General features: G+C 33.2%; 3 protein-coding genes across 7 annotated transcripts in view; 2 read left to right on the top strand and 1 right to left on the bottom strand.

The window, feature by feature from the left end:
* Window positions 1-408: 408 nt before the first annotated feature.
* LOC552695 (RCC1 and BTB domain-containing protein 1) lies at window positions 409-3,154 on the top strand. Of its 2 annotated transcripts, XM_625071.6 has the most exons (11): window positions 409-640; window positions 751-953; window positions 1,040-1,195; window positions 1,274-1,541; window positions 1,627-1,757; window positions 1,818-1,896; window positions 2,005-2,087; window positions 2,164-2,288; window positions 2,353-2,456; window positions 2,539-2,669; window positions 2,745-3,154. In XM_625071.6, the coding sequence occupies exons 1-11, from the start codon at window positions 553-555 to the stop codon at window positions 2,883-2,885; spliced, it is 1,509 nt and encodes a 502-aa protein (XP_625074.3). In that variant the 5' UTR covers window positions 409-552; the 3' UTR covers window positions 2,886-3,154. The 2 variants fall into 2 exon arrangements, with proteins under 2 accessions (XP_625074.3, XP_006570411.1); XM_006570348.3 differs by having other exon boundaries at window positions 1,818-2,087.
* A 1,700-nt stretch (window positions 3,155-4,854) lies between these two features.
* On the top strand, window positions 4,855-7,382 carry LOC408321 (RCC1 and BTB domain-containing protein 1). Of its 2 annotated transcripts, none has more exons than XM_026443974.1 (10): window positions 4,855-4,952; window positions 5,084-5,286; window positions 5,372-5,530; window positions 5,617-5,866; window positions 5,955-6,082; window positions 6,146-6,418; window positions 6,494-6,618; window positions 6,691-6,791; window positions 6,885-7,015; window positions 7,081-7,382. In XM_026443974.1, the coding sequence occupies exons 1-10, from the start codon at window positions 4,868-4,870 to the stop codon at window positions 7,219-7,221; spliced, it is 1,596 nt and encodes a 531-aa protein (XP_026299759.1). In that variant the 5' UTR covers window positions 4,855-4,867; the 3' UTR covers window positions 7,222-7,382. The 2 variants fall into 2 exon arrangements, with proteins under 2 accessions (XP_026299759.1, XP_026299758.1); XM_026443973.1 differs by having other exon boundaries at window positions 5,617-5,878.
* An 835-nt stretch (window positions 7,383-8,217) lies between these two features.
* LOC410270 (acetylcholinesterase) overlaps window positions 8,218-20,273 on the bottom strand; it is a 34,338-nt gene continuing 22,282 nt past the window's right edge. For all 3 annotated transcript variants that reach the window (XM_016914793.2, XM_393751.7, XM_006570334.3), the window contains 4 exons: window positions 18,930-19,562; window positions 18,608-18,769; window positions 18,345-18,520; window positions 8,218-12,637 (listed from right to left, as the gene is read on the bottom strand). In XM_016914793.2, coding sequence (XP_016770282.2) covers window positions 12,471-12,637; window positions 18,345-18,520; window positions 18,608-18,769; window positions 18,930-19,562 — 1,138 coding nt within the window. In that variant the 3' untranslated portion in view covers window positions 8,218-12,470. The remainder of the gene's footprint in view (window positions 12,638-18,344; window positions 18,521-18,607; window positions 18,770-18,929; window positions 19,563-20,273) is intronic.

The raw sequence follows: 20,273 nt of genomic DNA, 5'->3' as shown, positions 1-20,273 counted from the left end.
CAACGCGCGCGCGCGTGCACATGCGCGCTGGAATTGAATATTACACCATAAATAATATGTAATCTAGACATGATGCGTATTGTATCTTTGTGATGATATTTCAGAAATTGAAAGATTCTCATTACATTATGTATCATTCTTAATATTAATGTAGTAAATTAAAGTATTATTGTAAAAGTATTATTGTATTATTAATGTAGTAAATGATAAGATTATTTATATTATTTATAAGAAATGTACAATATATTATCTTATATTAAATTTTTCTTTTCTTTAACTTGTTTGTTTGGTTATAAATACATTTATCTAAAGAAGTAATTTTTAATAATATTTAATATATCTATTAATAAAAAATTTAAATCAATTTAATAAAAATATTTATAATAATTATTTGTTCGCTATATTTAAGAATTATAAATTGAATCAAAATATACATGTATTCAATTTATAAACAACAGTGATAAAAATTGAATTTGAACGTGAAAAACATAATTTCATCAGTTTTTATTGACATTTTTTTAAATTATTAGAGTCGTAAATTTTTTAATAAATATGAATTCTTGTGATTTAACAAAATGGTCAATCTTTAGTTTATTAGAACCAAAATTTATTTCGAACATCCATATGGCTGTTGTATATGGTAATAATTATTTTTTGATAGTTATTTTTATTTATTTATTTATTTTAATTCCTTTTTTTTTGCACAATATTATACATATGACTATAATGTTATTTATTTTTTACTTTTAGGTAACATTGGTAACGAAGCATTAATTGTAACAAAAGATAAAATGGTATATGCTGTTGGAAGTAACACTTCTGGATGTCTTGGAATTGGTGATACTCAAAGTACTCTTTATCCAAAGAAAATTAAAGAATTATGTGGTAAAGATATAAAAACTTTTGCATATGGTAAAGGTCCACATGTTTTAGCACTCACAGAGGAAGGAAAAGTATTTAAAATTTATCCAACTATATAAAAATAATAATAAATATATTGATATTATATTATTTAATAATAATATAATTTATATGAAAGGTATATTCATGGGGACAAAATTGTCATTATGAATTAGGAAATACTTTTAACAATCAAGCTTTAACTCCAGGAATAATAACAAATTTATGTAATGAATTTATTATTGATATAGCTTGTGGAAGTCATCATTCTCTTGCATTAACAAATGATGGAGAGGTAAAATACAAATATTTAATCATAGTTATTTTTTTTTTTAGAATTATATTAGAATGTTATATATGATATTTGTTTCAGGTATATGCATGGGGTCAAAATACATCAGGACAAGTAGGTTGTCATGATGATACAACATTAGTACAAGATATACCTAGAAAATTAAATTTTACATTAACTGGCAAAAAAGTTATTTGCATTAGTTGTGGAGACTCATTCAGTGTGGTAGTCACAAATAATGGAGAAGTTTATAGTTGGGGTTGTAATGATGTTGGTCAATTAGGAATTGAAAATAATAATGACCAATTTCATCCATGCAAAATAACATCACTTGCAAAAATAGTAATAGGTGATATTAAATGTTTTTTTTTTTTTAGATATTAAAATGGATGGATATGGATATTTTTATTAATTATATTTATTTTGATTTATAGAAAAAGTAGTTTGTGGTAGTATACATACTTTAGCATTAAGTGATGAAGGTGTTCTTTATGTTTGGGGAGATAATAATTATGGACAACTAGGTCTTACTACAGTTTTACTTAATATTTGGAAACCTACAAAGGTAAAAATATATTTTTATAAATATACTCTTTGAAAAAAATTGATAAATATTTTTTTACAGCTAGAAGTACCAGAAATGAGAAGAGTATTAGATATAGCAACATCATATTATAATTATATAAGTATTGCTTTATGTGAAGGTAATCGAATATTTATGTGGGGTCAATGTCTAGGCCAAAATGTTAAAGTTCCAACACTTACTCCACTAAAATGTTTGTATGATGTTTTTGCATTTTATGCACTTCCAGCTGTTATGCATCAACCCCTTATTTTTCACAGTGATGAAGAATCAAACTTAATAAACAGTTTAAGAGAAGCTTTTGATGATCCAGTATGTATATTTTATGAATAATAATATATTTGTTAATTTACTATTTTTTAACGTCATTTCTTGTTGCATATTAAAGACCACTAGTGATCTTATTATTCAAGTTCATGGAAATCCTATTCATGTGCACAAAGCAATTTTGAAGATACGTTGTCATTACTTCAGAACAATGTTTCAAGAGCATTGGGCAGAAAATAGTCAAAGGTAAATCAATTTTCGAAATATGTATTTATATTTTTTAACTAATATAATTATAATTATATTGTAGTGTTATATGTCATGAACAATTTTCCTATGATGTGTATAAAACTTTTTTAAAATATTTATACACTAATGAAATTGATCCATTTCTAGATCCATTCAATGCATTAGGTAAATATTTTCATTACTTATTGGAAAAAAAAATATATAATATTGGATAATATATTTTATAAATTATATTCTTTTTTCATAGAACTTCTAGATTTAGCTAATGCTTATTCTGAAAATCAGTTAAAAAGGTATTGCATACAAATAATAAATAAAGGGATTACAGTCACTAATGTGATCGTTTTGTATAATACATCTATCCAATATAATGCTAAGGTAAATAATATTTTTTTTATATCATTTTACATAAAATATTATTAAATTATTTAATAATATTATATATTTATCTAGGAATTAGAAGAACATTGTTTTAAATTTGCATTAAATCATATGACTGCAGTGGTACAGACAGCAGATTTTGCTAAATTAGACGAAAGTACAGTTAAAACCTTTATAATTAAAGCTGCTCAAGCGGGTGTTTTTAAAACTTAGCTCAAAATATGCATATTTCCAGATCCAAAGAAATTAATTGTGATACTTTGATACGAATAATTCATTTTATGTTACAAGATTAAATAGATTTTGTTATTAAATATCAATGTTTTTTAAAAAGGTGATGAAAATATTTTTAATATGTAAATTTTGTAATAATGCCTAGCTATTAGAAAATTGTTTGTCAATAATTATTTTTATTATTATTAATTTATCATATAAATAATCACAATATATTACTTTGTATTTAAAAATTACAATAGAATTCGTGAAGAAATATTTTTTTATTAATTGTGCCATTTTTTACTGCATTTTATTCATTTTCATATAGATTATACAATTATTATTATTATTATTATTATTATTATTATTTTTAACATATTTCAAATATAAATATAAGGAAATATATATATATATATATATATAAAATTAACAATATAAATAAAGAGATAAAAAGTATGTAAATATTTGAAAAAAAAAGTAGAATATATATAAATATATCATTATATAAATATATATCAATATATAAATATATCATTATCATAAATATAATAATATATATAATGCGAATGTAGTAAAAGTGTATCAATATATAACAAATAATATATTTTTTTTTTTTTCCATTTAATAATGCCTCAGGGGTATTAAATTTTATAATTTTATAATTTTATAATTTAATATATATTTATATTTGATGTTGTCAATTTAATTCAAAATAATACAAAGTTGATATAATAATCAATCAAACCTAAATTTTAATACAAAATTACAAATAAGAAATAAAATAAAAATAAAATTATTTGAGAATATTTTAACGTATATATAATATATATAAAATATTGCATTATTATATATTAGATATATTTTGTGAGATAATTGTTATTGTAAAACCAAAAATGTGATATTTATATTTTTTATATTAAAAATTAAGACTCGTAGTTTTAAAAGAAAAATAATAAAAATATATTCAAATTCATATTGCGTATTTCATCAATGATCATATACCAAAAACAAGAAAAAGATATAATGAGAGAAGACAGAGGTAAGGTATAAAATATTGAAATTAGTGCCATCTGAAGAAATGTGTCACAAATGAAAGAGTTATAAAGTTAAATTAAAGATAGAAAGTAATGAAGATAAGATAAGAATAAAGATAGGATAAGAATTGACTGTTAGCGCTATCTCTCGAGCATTAAAAATATCTTTTTAAAAATAGAATAAAACATTTTTTTAAAAATATTCAAATATATAATGCTCATCTTCTATCTTAACTTAATTTTGAAAAAATATTTTTAATATTCATGATTATTTCTCACTCTACCTCTATTCTTCTCTCATTATTTTCTGTCCTTATTGTATTTGTTTCATTTGTCGCACTCTATAGATGGCTCTGGTTTAAATATTTTTACTCTATTTCTATCCTTCTCTCATTATTTTCTTTCCTTATGTATAGATTAGATCTATCTCACTTTCTTACTAATGTTTGTAAATAAAAATTAAAAAACTTTGGTAGCATCATTAATAATAATGTAATAAATGATGATACCATAAAAACTATTTTTGTTTAAGAAGTGCATTTACATATAAAAAAATTTAATTTTATAAATATATTTATGTAAATGTTAAAATTATGTTTTTTACAAATCTTTTGTTACAAATTTGTTTTTTAACGCATCAGTATAATAGTTTTTTAACAACAAGAGTAAATTAAGTTTTTGAAATATAAAATGTGACTAAATATATATATTAATAAAAATTTTTGTTTATATATATAATATAATAATATTAATTGATTTTATTATTTTAAATTTATTTTTTATTATACTATTGAAAATTAAAAAAAATATTAAAAAAAAAAATAGAATGAAAAAAGATATGATTAAAAAAAATTATGATTTGATAAAAATTAAAACTTAAAATAACTAAATAAATTTCTATTTAAGATCATTAATTAATAAGTACTTTTTAGGATAAATATAAAAATGTCTTGGGATTTGAAAAATTGGCCAATTTTTAGTTTTTTAGATTTAAATTATGTTTCGAAGATTCATATGGCACTTGTATATGGTAAAATATTTTCATTTTCATTTTTATTTTAATTATTTTTTGTATCTTTTATTTTTTTATTCTTTTCCTTATTTTTATAAAAAAAAATTAGCAATATAAAGCTATAAAATATCATACTTATTATTAAACAGGTAATTTTGGTAATGAAGCATTAATTGTAACAAAAGATAAAATGGTATATGCTATTGGAAGTAACACTTCTGGGTGCCTTGGAACCGGTGATACTTACAATACTCTTTATCCAAGAAGAGTTGAAGAATTATGTGGTAAAGATATAAAAACTTTTGCATATGGTAAAGGACCACATGTTTTGGCTCTTACTGAAGATGGCAAGGTATTTGAATTTTATCCAGTTGTAATATATTGCACAAAACAATTTAATCTTATATTATTTAATAACACAAATATATACACAAAAGGTATATTCATGGGGACACAATAGTCATTGTGAACTAGGAAATATTTCTGCCAGTCAAGGTTTGATTCCAATGCTTGTAACAAAAAATTTATGTAATGAATTTATTATTGATATAGCTTGTGGAAGTCATCATTCTCTTGCACTAACAATTGAAGGAAAGGTAATGACAATAAAAGCTTGAAATTAAAGTTCTTTTTTTAATAATGAAAAAATTACTAAAAAAAATTACATTCCTTTTTTATTTAGGTGTATGCATGGGGTGAAAATACATCCAGACAAGTAGGAAGTAGTGTTAATGTAAATGAAGGGACTCCCATGAAAGTGAATTCCACATTAACTGACAAAAGAGTTGTTTGTATTAGTTGTGGTCAATCATCAAGCATGGTAGTTACAGATAATGGAGAAATTTATAGTTGGGGTTGTAACGAGGTTGGTCAATTAGGAATTGGAAATTATGCCAATCATGCGAATCCCTGTAAAATTACAACACTTATTGGTATTACGATTGGTAATATTAAGTTTTTTTTTCATGTATGTAAGTCAAATATTTTTTAAATATTAGCAATTTTTTCCTTTAATGTCAGAGAAAGTAGTATGTGGTTATGCACATGTTTTGGCCTTGTCTAATACAGGAGTTTTATATGTATGGGGTGGTAACTATTGTGGACAACTAGGTCTTGGCATGAAGACGAATATTTGTAATCCAGTACAGGTAAATTACGATGTCAATCGTGCTAATAAATATTAAATAAAAAGTAAAGAAAAATATATTTAGCTCATAGTGCAAGAAATGGGAAGAGTATTGGATATAGCAGCTTCGCATTACAGTCACATAAGTATAGCTATGGGAGAACGTAATCAAATATTTATGTGGGGCGAGTGTCTAGGACAAAGCATTACAATTCCAATGCTTACTGGTTTAAGATGCATACACGATGCTTTTGCGCGTTATGCATCACCGAATGTTATGCATCAACCACTTATTCTTCATGGAGAAGAAGAAACTGTGGGTTTGATAGATTGTTTCAAAGAAGCGTTTAATGATCAAGTATGCATTTGTAATAAAGAAATATCTTTTGTATTATATATTTTTTCAAAAATAATATATGTTTATGTTTTATAGGCTACGAGTGATCTCGTTATACAAATACAAGAAGAATTTATTTATGTGCATAAAACTGTTTTAATGATACGTTGTCAATATTTTCGTACGATATTTTCAAAAACGTTAAACACAAATAACCAGAAGTGAGTATATACTTATATTATTTTAATGCGCATCCAGATTGTTTAATATTATAATCAATTATTGTATTATAGGAAATTTATAAAACATCATAAATTTTCTTATAACGTGTATAAAGCATTTTTGAGATATTTATATACCGACGAACTCGATTTACATCCAGAAAATATGCAAGGTAAATATTTTAATATATTTTTCGAAATATTTTATGATGTTAATATTTTTATATTATATATTATATATAAAATTATCAATTTTTGTCGATAAGAACTTTTAAAATTAGCGAATACTTATTCTGAAAATCAATTGAAAAAACAATGTATACAAAAAATGAAGGAAGGGATAACAGTTGAAAACGTAGCTTTACTTTATAGTATAGCTATTGAAAATAATGCCAAGGTAAATAATTGAATGTGATTTTTTTTTTTCTTACACGGATATTATTAATCTTAATTTAATTGTAGGAATTGGAGGAATATTGTTTCAAATTCGCATTAAATCACATGACTGCTATAGTACAGACAGCAAGTTTTGCTAATTTGAATGAAAATATGATAAAAAATTTTATAATTAAAGCTGCACAAACTGGAGCTTTTAAAACATAATTTACAATATAGTATTGTAAAAATATTGCTGTATATTTTATGCCTATTGTACATAATGTTTCATTGCATTGTATTAAAAAAATTACGTTAAATTCCAAATTATTTGTTACATAATAAAATAAATACGAATTAAGATTAAAGATATTTTATCTAGATCAGAAGAAACTTTTGTTGTTTGCATTTAGACCGATTATTATTATTATTTATATCAATCTCTAATTAGTAATCGACGAATTAATACCATTTCAAGATAGGAAACGAAACGTATTTAAGGGGGAATACGTGAAATTTCATTGACAAAATATAAAAGTAATATATTTTAATATAAAGAAGACGTGATTGCTTTTTCGACAGAGAGATATATGGTTAATAGAATTTATTTATCTATCGTTATTGTTTCCATATTATTTTTATTATGATATTCTCAATATATACAAGCAATAAACTTTTGTTCGTATAATATGTACGCAACTATTGATAATAACAATGATAATGATGATAATGGCGATAGTGGTGACGATGACGATGATGATGAGAACGACGACGACGACGACGCAATGACGACGACGACGACGACGACGATTATGGAAGATGAAATAACAATGACAATTAATAACTAATGAATAATAATTAATAACCAATAATAAATAATCAATACTTTAATGAATAGTCACTTTATGCTTTATGTTTATATATTTATACGTATAGGTAATACTAGGTAGTCGATTGCTGTATGATAAGTTGTTACGTGTTTTTAGTTTGCACTACCTTTGCGTTCGCGATGACCGGTGCATTCTTCGATTCAAAATCGACTTTTATATTTATATTTATATAAAATGATATACATCGAAAACATTCCAAATTATATATTAGTTCTATTAATTTGGATCAATAAAATGTTTAGATTTATCGTTTTATTATCGTTTGTCGATAAAATATTTGCAACATCGAAATTTACGATGGCGTTTCAATCGATTTATAAAATCCATTCTTTTCTTTTTTTTTTTTTTTTTTTTCTCTTTTAAATTTAAATCTACGTTAAATCTATTCTCGAAGAAAAACTTGTTTGATTTTTACTCGATTTTTTCGAGAGAAGGGAAGGAAGGATATGGAACTCGAGTAAACATCGATCGGTAAAAGAAAAATCGGTAGAGAAGAGAATGCATCGGACAAACGCAATTTTTTTTTTTTTTTTTTTTTTGGCCGATAGCGTTTTTTTCAACGATCGTTATCCGATATGACGAGAAACCGCGACGATGCAACTAGAAAATGTCGTATCGAATTCGATCCGCTATTCGACTTACGGTAAATTACTTAGTTTCTGTTTCTCTTTTGTTTAATTAATTAGAGCGTATTTAGGCCTGCGGGCTACTTTTCCAGCGACTCGCTGTGAATCCCATTGACAGAGGTAAGATTTCTCTCGACTTTTAATAAAGGAAACAAAGGAAAAACAAATTTCCACTAAAAATAGTCTGTCCGTTATGTTTTCCTCGATACCCATCGATCCTCCTTTTCCCCTTGTTTCGCTCGTTTCACTCGAGAAAGCGAGGCTTATCTTCAGCGCCCACCGAATTTTTCCTTCCTTTCCTACCGTAATTGCGTTATTATATTTAATACCGCGCGACGAAATCTCTCTTTTACTTTTGATTATTTCATCGAAGGCAGCCATGGTACACACGCGAAATACAATCTTCCGTTTCGATCACTTCTTTAAGTAACATCTTATCGTGACGCGATTTATTTTTTTTTTTTTTTTTTTTTTTTTTTTTTTTTTTTTTTTTTTTTTAATAAGGTATATACACGTCCTTAGGGTGTATGATATTTACACGAGTTTTATTATTGTACGCTGTATTATTGTTATCCGTTCTTTTAATCTCCATTGATATTTGGATGTTTTTTTTTTTTTTTTTTTTTTTCTTTTTTGGAACAAGGAGGACCGTCGGTATTACATTATATTTATCGTGTTGCGATTATTATACATTAAATTACATATATAGAGTCACAGTTAGTTAGTTGCGCGAAAAACTGATCGCAAGTAATTATCGCGTCACTTTTTGAAAATTTGTTTCAAGCGTTCTCTCGTTGCTTCGCGTTATATTTTTTTTTCTTTTCTTTTTTTTGTTTATAAATTCAACGAATGAGAAAAGCATATCTGATAGCCGATTCCTTATTTTCTTCTTCTTCTTTCTCTTCTTCTTCGTCTTTTTTTTTCTTTTATTCTACGTTCTTTTAGTCTCGCGTCGGCGCCTGGCGCCACGAAGGAAGATCGTTTAGAGTCCCTTGTATAGACTTCTAATAAATCGTTCTGACACTTTTGCCTCTTCCGACCGTCGGACTACTCTGGTCGAATTTACTATATAGCCTCGCGATCATTGTCGTCTCGATAATAACGGTGTTGCAGGACAAAAGTTACAGAAGAAAAACATTGCACAGCAGATATATATATATTCTCTCGTTATCGTTGTCTTATCTCCAACTGTTCCCTATTTTATCAGCGTTACGATCACGATCCGTATTTTCTCTCTTTTTTTTTTTCGGCGAAACCAGTCCCACCACGAGTTTCCAATCGGAATGGAAAATGGAAAGGAATGAAAGATTTTTTTCGAAGGGAAAAAAAAAATTCTTCAAGAGAAAAAAAAAAAAAGAAAATAAGATGAAAAAAAATGACGCGTCTTCAATTCGCAAATTTTTCCTTTTCAATTTGTTCTTCACGTTGTTTCTCGATAGTATACATGCAAGTCATATGTTTCGATCAAATCCGCTTTTCAACACGTTTTTGAATCACGTTGTATCTAGATACCGCTGGAGAGAAAGAGAGAGAGAGAGAGAGAGAGAGATGTGGAAAATAAAATTCAAATTCAACGAATTCTTTAATTTTTATCTACGTGTATATATACATATATAGATTAATTTTGTGTATCTTGGATGAAAAAAAAATTGTCACTTTTGAAATTGAAGGAAAATTGGATTCGCGAAATCGAGGTGGAACGATTCGAATCTGAATGTTTTTCCTCTCTCTCTAATTAGTTCCTTCCTTTTACGATAGATCACGCAGCGCAACAAACGTTATGTACAAACTGTACCGTCTTTAGACAGTATCCCTATATACACATGCTACGTATATATATATATATATATGTATAGTATGTTTAACGTTATATATAATGCAGATCGAAGTCATCGCAGTGAGTTTAACGCGGCGATACAATTTAGTTGCTTTCCAAATCTTTGGTAGGTAATAAAAGATCGAGAGAAAACCTACGCGGTTAGGTTATGTATTATTTTTCTCTCGTCGATTCAAATTCAAAACTATACTACGGAGTAATTAGAAACGCGTCTCGAAATCGAACGTAATTTGATTAGTTATAAAAAATATTTAGTTACATTCTATAGGCAAAATCGACTAATTATAAATAAGAATAAATGGAGGATAGAGAAAAAGGATTCGATAGGAAGAAGCGAGGAAGAACAAGTTCGATCAGGTACGGAGAGAACGATTCGATGGATACCGATAAAAAGCAAAGCAAGAGAGGTTCGTTCTGGCAAAGCGCCAGAGATATGGAGGATGAAAACAGTCCGAGGTTGGGAAGGGGATTGGAAAGGCTTGTCTTTTGTCGATCGAAAGAGGGGGGGGGGAGGAAAAGGAAGGAAAGAAAGGAAAAGACGATTTAGCTGATTGGAAGATTTCTAAGTAAGAGAGGGATTCCTTTCTATCATTTGCAATTTTCATAGTGGCAATTTCTTTCACCGTTTTCGGAACAAAGTGGGTTTTCAACGAGAAGGAGAAGAATAACGGAAAAGAAAGGGACGAGATGTTCGCAGCGAACGGTCGAAGCTATTATATCTTTATGTAATTCTTACGATGACAACGCGAAGTAAGAAATTAGCGTTTAAAAAGTTGTTAAAAAGGGACGTTGCGTTTCTTCCATTGTTTTCTTTTCACGCGTCAGTTACTTCTTTGGACTACGTTAGTCTCGCTCAGCGTTTCCCACCTCTTTTTTTTTTTCCTTTTGGAAGAGAAATAAGAACGGTTGTTGTTATTCGAGGAAGAAGGAGGAAGGAGGAAGGAGGAGGTTGAGGAGACGCTAAAGCTCGACCTTGGTCGGTAGCCGGGTCGGTTGGAAGAATAGAAGCGTATTCCGGTGTAAAATCGATGGCAGCAGAGTCGCGCGCGAGGAAAAATAGAGCGCGTGAGATGCGATGGGTTTCGTTTTTCGATCGTGGCTCGACCCGCGATTAAGTCGTGCATTCGGCGTCGCGTAGTAAAATTTTACGACCCCTTCTCCTCTCTCTCTCTCTCTCTCTTTCTCTCCGCACTCATCCGGAGCGTTCGCGCCAACCATATCTCGCCCAACTCGTTCTCTTCGGATGGAAAAGAAATCTTACTTACCGATCGATCGAAACGAATACGGACCGTTCCGAATTTTATCGAATTGGAAGGAATCCAATTTCCAGCCGACGCGCGCGCTTTACGCGATGGAAATTAACGCGATGATACTTCGCGGTGATCGGTTCGGGGAACGGAATCTTGGTTATCATATTTTCCTTTTCGGGAGAAAAAGGGGGGAATACGCGGCGGCGTATCTCGAAGGATGCGACGGCGTTTAAGTCTCCGCAATTTGTTGGAATGCGATCGACTCTGCAGTGGCTGCACCGCGTTACAAACATGCGCACGTATAGGCGGCCGCGGGGGTTATATAGATCGAATTGCGGCTCGCATTCGTAACCTGTTTCCACGCGATTGGGACCGCGTTAATAACGAGGGGAGCGCGATTAACATCCTTCGACTCGCGTACATTCGATAAACCTTATCTCCTTCCTTATCTTTATTATCTTCGCATCGCGCAATTACTCACGACTCTCTGGAGGGAAATAAAAATAATTGGAAAGGAAGAAACGAAAGAAAAAAACTTCGATTTCAAGGAAACTATTTTTGGAATGGTTTTTGGTTCTTCGTCCACATCCAGCCTATACCCCCCCCCCCCCTCCGTCACCGAACGCAATCCGTCAATTGTAATTTTCTTTTTTTCTCTCTCTCACTGCCGAAGCGCGACCGACTCGTCAGATCGATCGACTGTTCTCCGTCATCCCATCGTTGATGATATGTTTGTTTCGCTTGTCGGCGACGACTCGCCGGTGACGCGCGGTCGTGGATCGTTTCTTCTCCGGCCCGTGGCTTCTGCGTTCCATTGGCTTCCCCCGCGGCTTCCCTCGACGGTGGTCCGGAGACTCGGCCGTCGCTCGACGAGCTAGACGAACCCTTTCGGATCGAATATCTCCGGTACCTCGTCGTACGCGCGGGTCGCGATCCTGTGGCTGAACAGCGTGCCGATCACCACCAGGCTCAACACCAACAACAACCGTCCGCCGTCGTTCACTCTCGTACCGCTGCACGTCTCTTTCGGCTCCAGCTTCGCTGTAAAAACGAACAGAGAGGGGCAAAAAAAAAAAAAAAAAAAAAAAAAAGGAACGAACGTGAGAAAAATTCTGAAAAGAAAAATAACATCGAAAAGATCGAATTTATCGAATATAAATCCTGCCTCCTGATCGATAAAGGAAAGGAGGATGTTTCAATGTTTCTTTGCGCGACGAGATTTTTTTTTCATCGGCGAAAGAAATCGTCGAAAGAATTAAACGCATCCTCCGCGCGGTGGATGCACGCATCCATGTGCACGTATGCACAGGTGTGTACGCACACGTGCGCACGTTTGCGCGCACAGACGTGCCGCGGCGGCATCGATCCACTTTGCCGGAGCGGCCAGTTCTCCACCCCCGCACCCTCGTTTACCCTGCTCGTCCGTCCGTTCGTTTCGTTCCTGGGTGCCGCGATCAAAACCCCTACCACCACCCTTTTCGTCGAGCCACCTCCACCGACTTTTCTCCATTGTTTTCTTTCTTCGAGGTGCGACCACCGATCAAACTTTACCTCTCTCCCTCCCCTCCCTCTTCCCTCTATTATACCACTCTCTGCTTCTGACTGTTTTTCTTTTTTTTTTTTTTTTTTCTCTCCATCCACTTCGAGTGTAGCAAACCGAATACGAATTCATCTCTCTCTCGAGAGAGAGAGAAAGAGAGAGAGAGAGAATGAAGACACGAAGCGAACTATTCCCACGAGTATAAGTTCGATTTCACGATCGATGGGAAAAGTTGGTGGAAGAGGAAAACCGAATTAATCGAATTCCAAGTTTCTCCATCCTCCACGCGACATATTTTCGTTTAATTACTTTACCGATGCTTTCTCCAACTTTTTGCCCGCGAACGAATTTTCGAGATCGAAATGTGTATCGAAAGATAAAACGAAAAAAAAAAAAAATTGGTATTATTATTTTATATTTTATTACGTATTTACGACGTAATAATAAAGAAAATTATAATATTCGAGCATGGAACGAGCTATTATCATTCAGTTTTCTTCTTTGTCGCGAGCGACGGATGATCGATCGATATATGCGCGGAGCGGCATAATACGCGATGATATCATTGTTCCCACCGATCGAGCATCCGCGTTCAGAGATTAATTGCGATCCATCCGTCCGTTATATCGATGCTCGCTATATAGAATGTTAAACGATCCCGAATGTTCGGTTGAGTTTTCGAAACGAAAGTGTCGAATGACAAACAGCAAAAAAAAATCGAAATTGTACTTATTTCGATCGACCGATCGATCGATTTTCGGATCGAAGCGATACGCGTTAATAATTTTGGATTGGAACATTTATAGAATATTAAACGATCCCGAATGTTCGGTTGAGTTTTTGAAACGAAAGTGTCGAATGCCAAACAGCGAAAAAAAATCGAAATTGTACTTATTTCGATCGACCGATCGATCGATTTTCGGATCGAAGCGATACGCGTTAATAATTTTGGATTGGAACATTTATAGAATATTAAACGATCCCGAATGTTCGGTTGAGTTTTTGAAACGAAAGTGTCGAATGCCAAACAGCGAAAAAAAATCGAAATTGTACTTATTTCGATCGACCGATCGATCGATTTTCGGATCGAAGAGATACGCGTTAATAATTTTGGATTGGAATATCTATAGAATGTTAAACGATCCCGAATGTTCGGATGAGTTTTTGAAACGAACGTGTCGAACGCCAAACAGCAAAAAAAAATCGAAATTGTACTTATTTCGATCGACCGATCTCGGATCGAAGCGATACGCGTTAATAATTTTGGATTGGAACATCTATAAAATGTTAAACGATCAAAGAATGTTCGGTTGAATTTTTGAAACGAACGTGTCGAATGCCAAACAGCAAAAAAAAATCGAAATTGTACTTATCGATCGATCGATTTTCGGATCGAAGCGATACGCGTTAATAATTTTGGATTTGAACATCTATAGAATGTTAAACGATCCCGAATGTTCGGTTGAGTTTTTGAAAGTGTCGAATGCCAAACAGCAAAAAAAAATCGAAATTGTACTTATTTCGATCGACCGATCGATCGATTTTCGGATCGAAGAGATACGTGTTAATAATTTTGGATTGGAACATCTATAGAATGTTAAACGATCCCGAATGTTCGGTTGAGTTTTTGAAACGAAAGTGTCGAATGCCAAACAGCAAAAAAAAATCGAAATTGTACTTATTTCGATCGACCGATCGATCGATTTTCGGATCGAAGAGATACGTGTTAATAATTTTGGATTGGAACATCTATAGAATGTTAAACGATCCCGAATGTTCGGTTGAGTTTTTGAAACGAGAGTGTCGAATGTCAAACAACAAAAAAAAATCGAAATTGTACTTATTTCGATCGACCGATCGATCGATTTTCGGATCGAAGAGATACGTGTTAATAATTTTGGATTGGAACATCTATAGAATGTTAAACGATCCCGAATGTTCGGTTGAGTTTTTGAAACGAGAGTGTCGAATGCCAAACAACAAAAAAAAATCAAAATTGTACTTATTTCGATCGACCGATCGATCGATTTTCGGATCGAAGCGATACGCGTTAATAATTTTGGATTGGAACATTTATAGAATATTAAACGATCCCGAATGTTCGGTTGAGTTTTTGAAACGAAAGTGTCGAATGCCAAACAGCAAAAAAAAATCGAAATTGTACTTATTTCGATCGACCGATCGATCGATTTTCGGATCGAAGAGATACGTGTTAATAATTTTGGATTGGAACATCTATAGAATGTTAAACGATCCCGAATGTTCGGTTGAGTTTTTGAAACGAGAGTGTCGAATGTCAAACAACAAAAAAAAATCGAAATTGTACTTATTTCGATCGACTGATCGATCGATTTTCGGATCGAAGAGATACGCGTTAATAATTTTGGATTGGAACATTTATAGAATGTTAAACGATCCCGAATGTTAATTTTTTGAAACGAAAGTGTCGAACGCCAAACAACAAAAAAAAATCGAAATTGTACCTATTTCGATCGACCGATCGATCGATTTTCAGATCGAAGAGATACGCGTTAATAATTTTGGATTGGAACATCTATAGAATGTTAAACGATCAAAGAATGTTCGGTTGACTTTTTGAAACGAGAGTGTCGAATGCCAAACAGCAAAAAAAAAATCGAAATTGTACTTATTTCGATCGACCGATCGATCGATTTTCGGATCGAAGCGATACGCGTTAATAATTTTGGATTGGAACATCTCTCCGCGCGTCGGAACGCCTGCATAGATTACTATCCGTGCCCGATACGCAAGGGTGCGTTTAACTCCGTGACGTCACGGCTGCGGTAGACATCGAGATCGGTCTCACGGTTACAACGCGCGTTACGCCAATGGATCGAATTTGGATCGTTAGCGATGATGAAAATGACACCTTCGTCCGCTCCCGTTCCCCTTCTCCCTCTCTCCCTCTCTCTCTCTCTCTTTCCGCCTCACGAGGCGATAAATCCTCGTTTAGCAGGTAACCAGTAACCATCGGATGGATTACTGGCCGATTGGATCGTTTTTGGACGCAAACTTCGTTTCCTGTTCGATCGAGTCGAAAAACGGGAGGGAAAATATTGGTACTATTGGGAGAAGGGGAGGGGGAGTGTATCTCTGCGGTTACGCCAATGGTTTACCGTGTAAACGAGCCATTAGAGCTCGTGACAACGACGCGTATACCCCGTGCCGTACACCCTCTACCTTCATTGGCATGCGGTTAACCTTTCCATGCCCACCGACGTAATTATAAAGCAATGCCGCGACATCGTTGTTCTATTTATACGGTGACAATGCGCCAGACCGGAGGAGGATCGCATCTGCCGCATATGCGGACATTTTATTTACCCCCTTCTTCGCTTCCCACCTCTCGATTTCTCCCCTGCCTACGAGGAAACGAGGAAATCGGCGGTAACGAGAAACAGTCGGAGCTTCCGAGTCCACCGAATCGAATCTGAACGTGAATGCGTCCCACCTATACCCTCTCTCTATACGTGTACAATGGATGTTATTTCGAAAGGGAAGAGGGGAAGAGAGAGAAAATCGGTCAGAGTTGCAATTTTTCGCTGCACTGCCGCTTTTCATTCCCTTCTATTCATCTAACTATTCACGCACCCTCCCTTCCAATTTTCCTTTCCATCCGAATCCAATCGAAACCTTTATCGCGATAATTCGATTTGCGAGATAAGTCTCATTTTATTAAATATATATATATATACATATATATATGTAATATATATATGGAAAAAGGATTGGAAAAAAATCCACATCGAACGAAACGTTTATCGAGAAATAGTTAGAAACGTGTACCGCAACGAAACGGGGAAACTTTCCAAGAAGCGTTGGTTCGACGTTAGTGCCAATAAAAATTGGCTCCTCTCCGCGATTTTTACTTTAGGCGAGCGGCGCGCTGGCCCGCGCGACGCAATATCGTCGGATACGACAAAGAAGAACAGGATAGTCGATGGTTGGCTTGCAGCCATTTTCTTGCAGCCGCGACCCGTTTTTCCCGAGGTACAGACACGCGACAGGGTCGAGCACTCCTCTGTCGTTTTGTTTGGCCCCACCTCGGAGTCAATGGGATACGAAATCGTTTCCCTTGAGAAGAAGAACAAAAGAAACGCGTTCGCTCATCACGATTCGAAATAGATCGAGTCGAGCGAGTTTGTTACAAATACAAGATTAATAAGACCATGTTCGAAAATATTAATTGTAGATAATTTTGAGAGAATTTATACAGAAAGCGAAGTAAAATAATTTGTTAGAGACGTTGAGATAGAAGTTGAATTTGAAACTCTGGCGAAACGGCAACACTGGAGATATGTTCATTGCTGAAAAAAAGTCTCGCGGGACGGCGCAGGGGCAAGAGGGGAGCAAGAGAGTCCTTCGCTAGGATCGTTTATCTCCATTTCGCTTTGTTGACAAACCTGACACCACACGCTATTAGTGGAAGAGCTTATTCGAATATTCGTAAAAATTATTTACGTTTATAAAGTTATATAAGGATAATCGAAACTATTAATTATTTCGACGCATATTTATATAAATTAAACAATCGTTACAAATAGTAATCACGTATCGATGAAAAATAAAAAGTTGCAATTTTTTAGATTCTATGCCTAATGCATCGAGGTTTAAATATAGATGGTTAAAGTTTTCTTCCTTTTATGAATAAACAGCAAGTACTTACGACGAGAGATAACCGCTAAGGCAGAGTCGTTACTTCGAAGGAAAGTAGACGTTTAAAAAATACATTTTACCTGTTTCGCTACCGCATAATACGAGCCAAGGATTAAGTTTCTCCGTTGTGCATAGGGTGTATTGGAATGGCACGGGGCCAAATCATGAATAACGTCGTATTAAATTGCACTCGCCCGTAATAACGTAATCGGGATGGAATAATTCAGATGGCTGCTGCCAAGAAATTTCCAATTTTCGAAATTTCCTATCCTTCGCCGTTACCACCGTTCCACTCTCGTGAAATCGAAACAAGGTTTCTCGCAAGAAGAGATGGACAAAGAATGGCTTATTATTCGTGTTCTCGTTCGATCGAGAATCTTTCGATAGGTAAAAAAATAAATCGATCGGTTCGCCTGCGAAGGTTCGACCAAGCGTATTTTCCCATTCAACAGGTGTCATCGGGAAGAAGAAAATGACGATCCTCCGACGCGTAAACGAGAAAAACGTGCGAAAAAAAGAAGTTTTACTCACAAGTGCCGGCGACCAGTTGGGGAAGATAGTTTTTCCAAAATATGCACTGCCTCACTCTAGGCCCATTCCCGATTTCCGAGCTGTTCGTGTCCAGCGTCATGTATTCCTTCTTCGCGGCAGTGTGAGGTGGCCAGTACGCCTGCGTCCACACGTCCACGTCCCCTACGTTCGGATCCCTGGACACAATGAACGAATATGACGACGAATTTCTCTTCTTCGAGAACAGAGAGAGAGAGAGAGAGATTCACTGCTCTTCGACTTACCCCGTTTTCGCGAAATTCGCCCAATACCTCATCATTTTCTTCGACAGATTCACCTCCTCGGGCGTGTAACCCTTGGTCGGATCCAACGGTTCGCCGAACACGTAGCTGATCTCGTCAGCGTGCATCACGCCGGTCCATCTCGGCCACGGATTGTTCATCGATCTGTGGAAAGAGAGAGAGAAAAAAAAGGGGGAAAAGGAAAAGTTAAATCGATTTATTATTATCGAATATTTCGATCGATCTCCTTTCCCCCCACTCCTTCTCTTTCTTCGTCGTACCGTTTCTCAATATTTAATCGAGCGAATCGCGGATCACCTCTCACCTGTGCTTATAATAATACATGTAAACGGTGTTCCCAGTGTCGGTGTAACGGCCGGCGAACTCGTTCACGTTGCAAGTGAACTGATAATCGCCGACGATTTTGTCCAGCGCGTCGCGATTCGCGTGCGGATCGTCGGGGCGGAGCCAGTCGGTGTACTCGTAGATAATGGCACGCCTCCCGAATTGATTGACGTACGGGTTTAATTCGGAAACGGCGCTAATGAACTGCTCCCTGCTCACCTTTACCTCGGACCCGTCGATGTGGAACAACTCGGTCAGATAATAAATGATAAAGTAGAAACCTTCCTCGGTGTTCGATCCCATCATGATGTTCGCCTTTTTGAACGAGGAGGTGGCCAACGATCGTTGCGGCGTCTCGTCGAGGAAAGCGCCGTCGATCACTGGGACGAACGGGAACTCGCAGATACCAAGCGTCCCCCACTCGTTCTTCACCAGCTCGACCGGGTCCTTGACGCGGAGGCAATCGATCACCTCCTGCAGGTTGTCCCGATCGTGAGGACAACCGACCGCCTCTGCCAACCTGATCCCTCGCACGATCGACTCCTCGCGCGAGATGATCGCCCAGGGTGCCGTCGGCGAACCCGATTGCATGATCGCCTGGTTGAACAGATGCCTGCAAACGAATAAATATATATATATATATATAAATAATATAAATAATATAAATAATATAAATATATATATAATATATAATTAAATAATATAAATATATATTATATATAAATATATAAATATAAAAATATATATAATATATAATTAAATAATATAAATAGTGTCAAAGGATCGAGCTTAATATATAAATATATATTATACATAAATATATAAATATATATTATATATAAATATATAAATAATATAAATAATATAAATATATATTATATATAAATATATAAATATAAAAATATATATAATATATAATTAAATAATATAAATAGTGTCAAAGGATCGAGCTTAATATATAAATATATATTATACATAAATATATAAATATATATTATATATAAATATATAAATAATATAAATAATATAAATAATATAAATATATATTATATATAAATATATAAATATAAAAATATATATAATATATAATTAAATAATATAAATAGTGTCAAAGGATCGAGCTTAATATATAAATATATATTATACATAAATATATAAATATATATTATATATAAATATATAAATAATATAAATAATATAAATAATATAAATATATATTATATATAAATATATAAATATAAAAATATATATAATATATAATTAAATAATATAAATAGTGTCAAAGGATCGAGCTTAATATATAAATATATATTATACATAAATA

The sequence above is a fragment of the Apis mellifera genome, linkage group LG11 (genome assembly GCF_003254395.2).
Source record: "Apis mellifera strain DH4 linkage group LG11, Amel_HAv3.1, whole genome shotgun sequence".
NCBI lineage: Eukaryota > Metazoa > Arthropoda > Insecta > Hymenoptera > Apidae > Apis > Apis mellifera.
Note: the sequence above shows the minus strand (reverse complement) of the source record. Positions and strands in the feature narration are given on the sequence as shown.

Excerpts from the sequence above, each read along its gene's own strand:
- LOC408321 (XM_026443973.1), top strand. The coding sequence starts at position 4,868 with ATGTCTTGGGATTTGAAAAATTGGCCAATTTTTAGTTTTTTAGATTTA. Across the intron at positions 4,953-5,083 it reads TCATATGGCACTTGTATATG|GTAATTTTGGTAATGAAGCA; the intron begins GTAAAATATTTT and ends ATTATTAAACAG. Across the intron at positions 7,016-7,080 it reads CTATTGAAAATAATGCCAAG|GAATTGGAGGAATATTGTTT; the intron begins GTAAATAATTGA and ends ATTTAATTGTAG.
- LOC552695 (XM_006570348.3), top strand. The coding sequence starts at position 553 with ATGAATTCTTGTGATTTAACAAAATGGTCAATCTTTAGTTTATTAGAA. Across the intron at positions 641-750 it reads CCATATGGCTGTTGTATATG|GTAACATTGGTAACGAAGCA; the intron begins GTAATAATTATT and ends TTTTACTTTTAG. Across the intron at positions 1,758-1,817 it reads ATATTTGGAAACCTACAAAG|CTAGAAGTACCAGAAATGAG; the intron begins GTAAAAATATAT and ends ATTTTTTTACAG.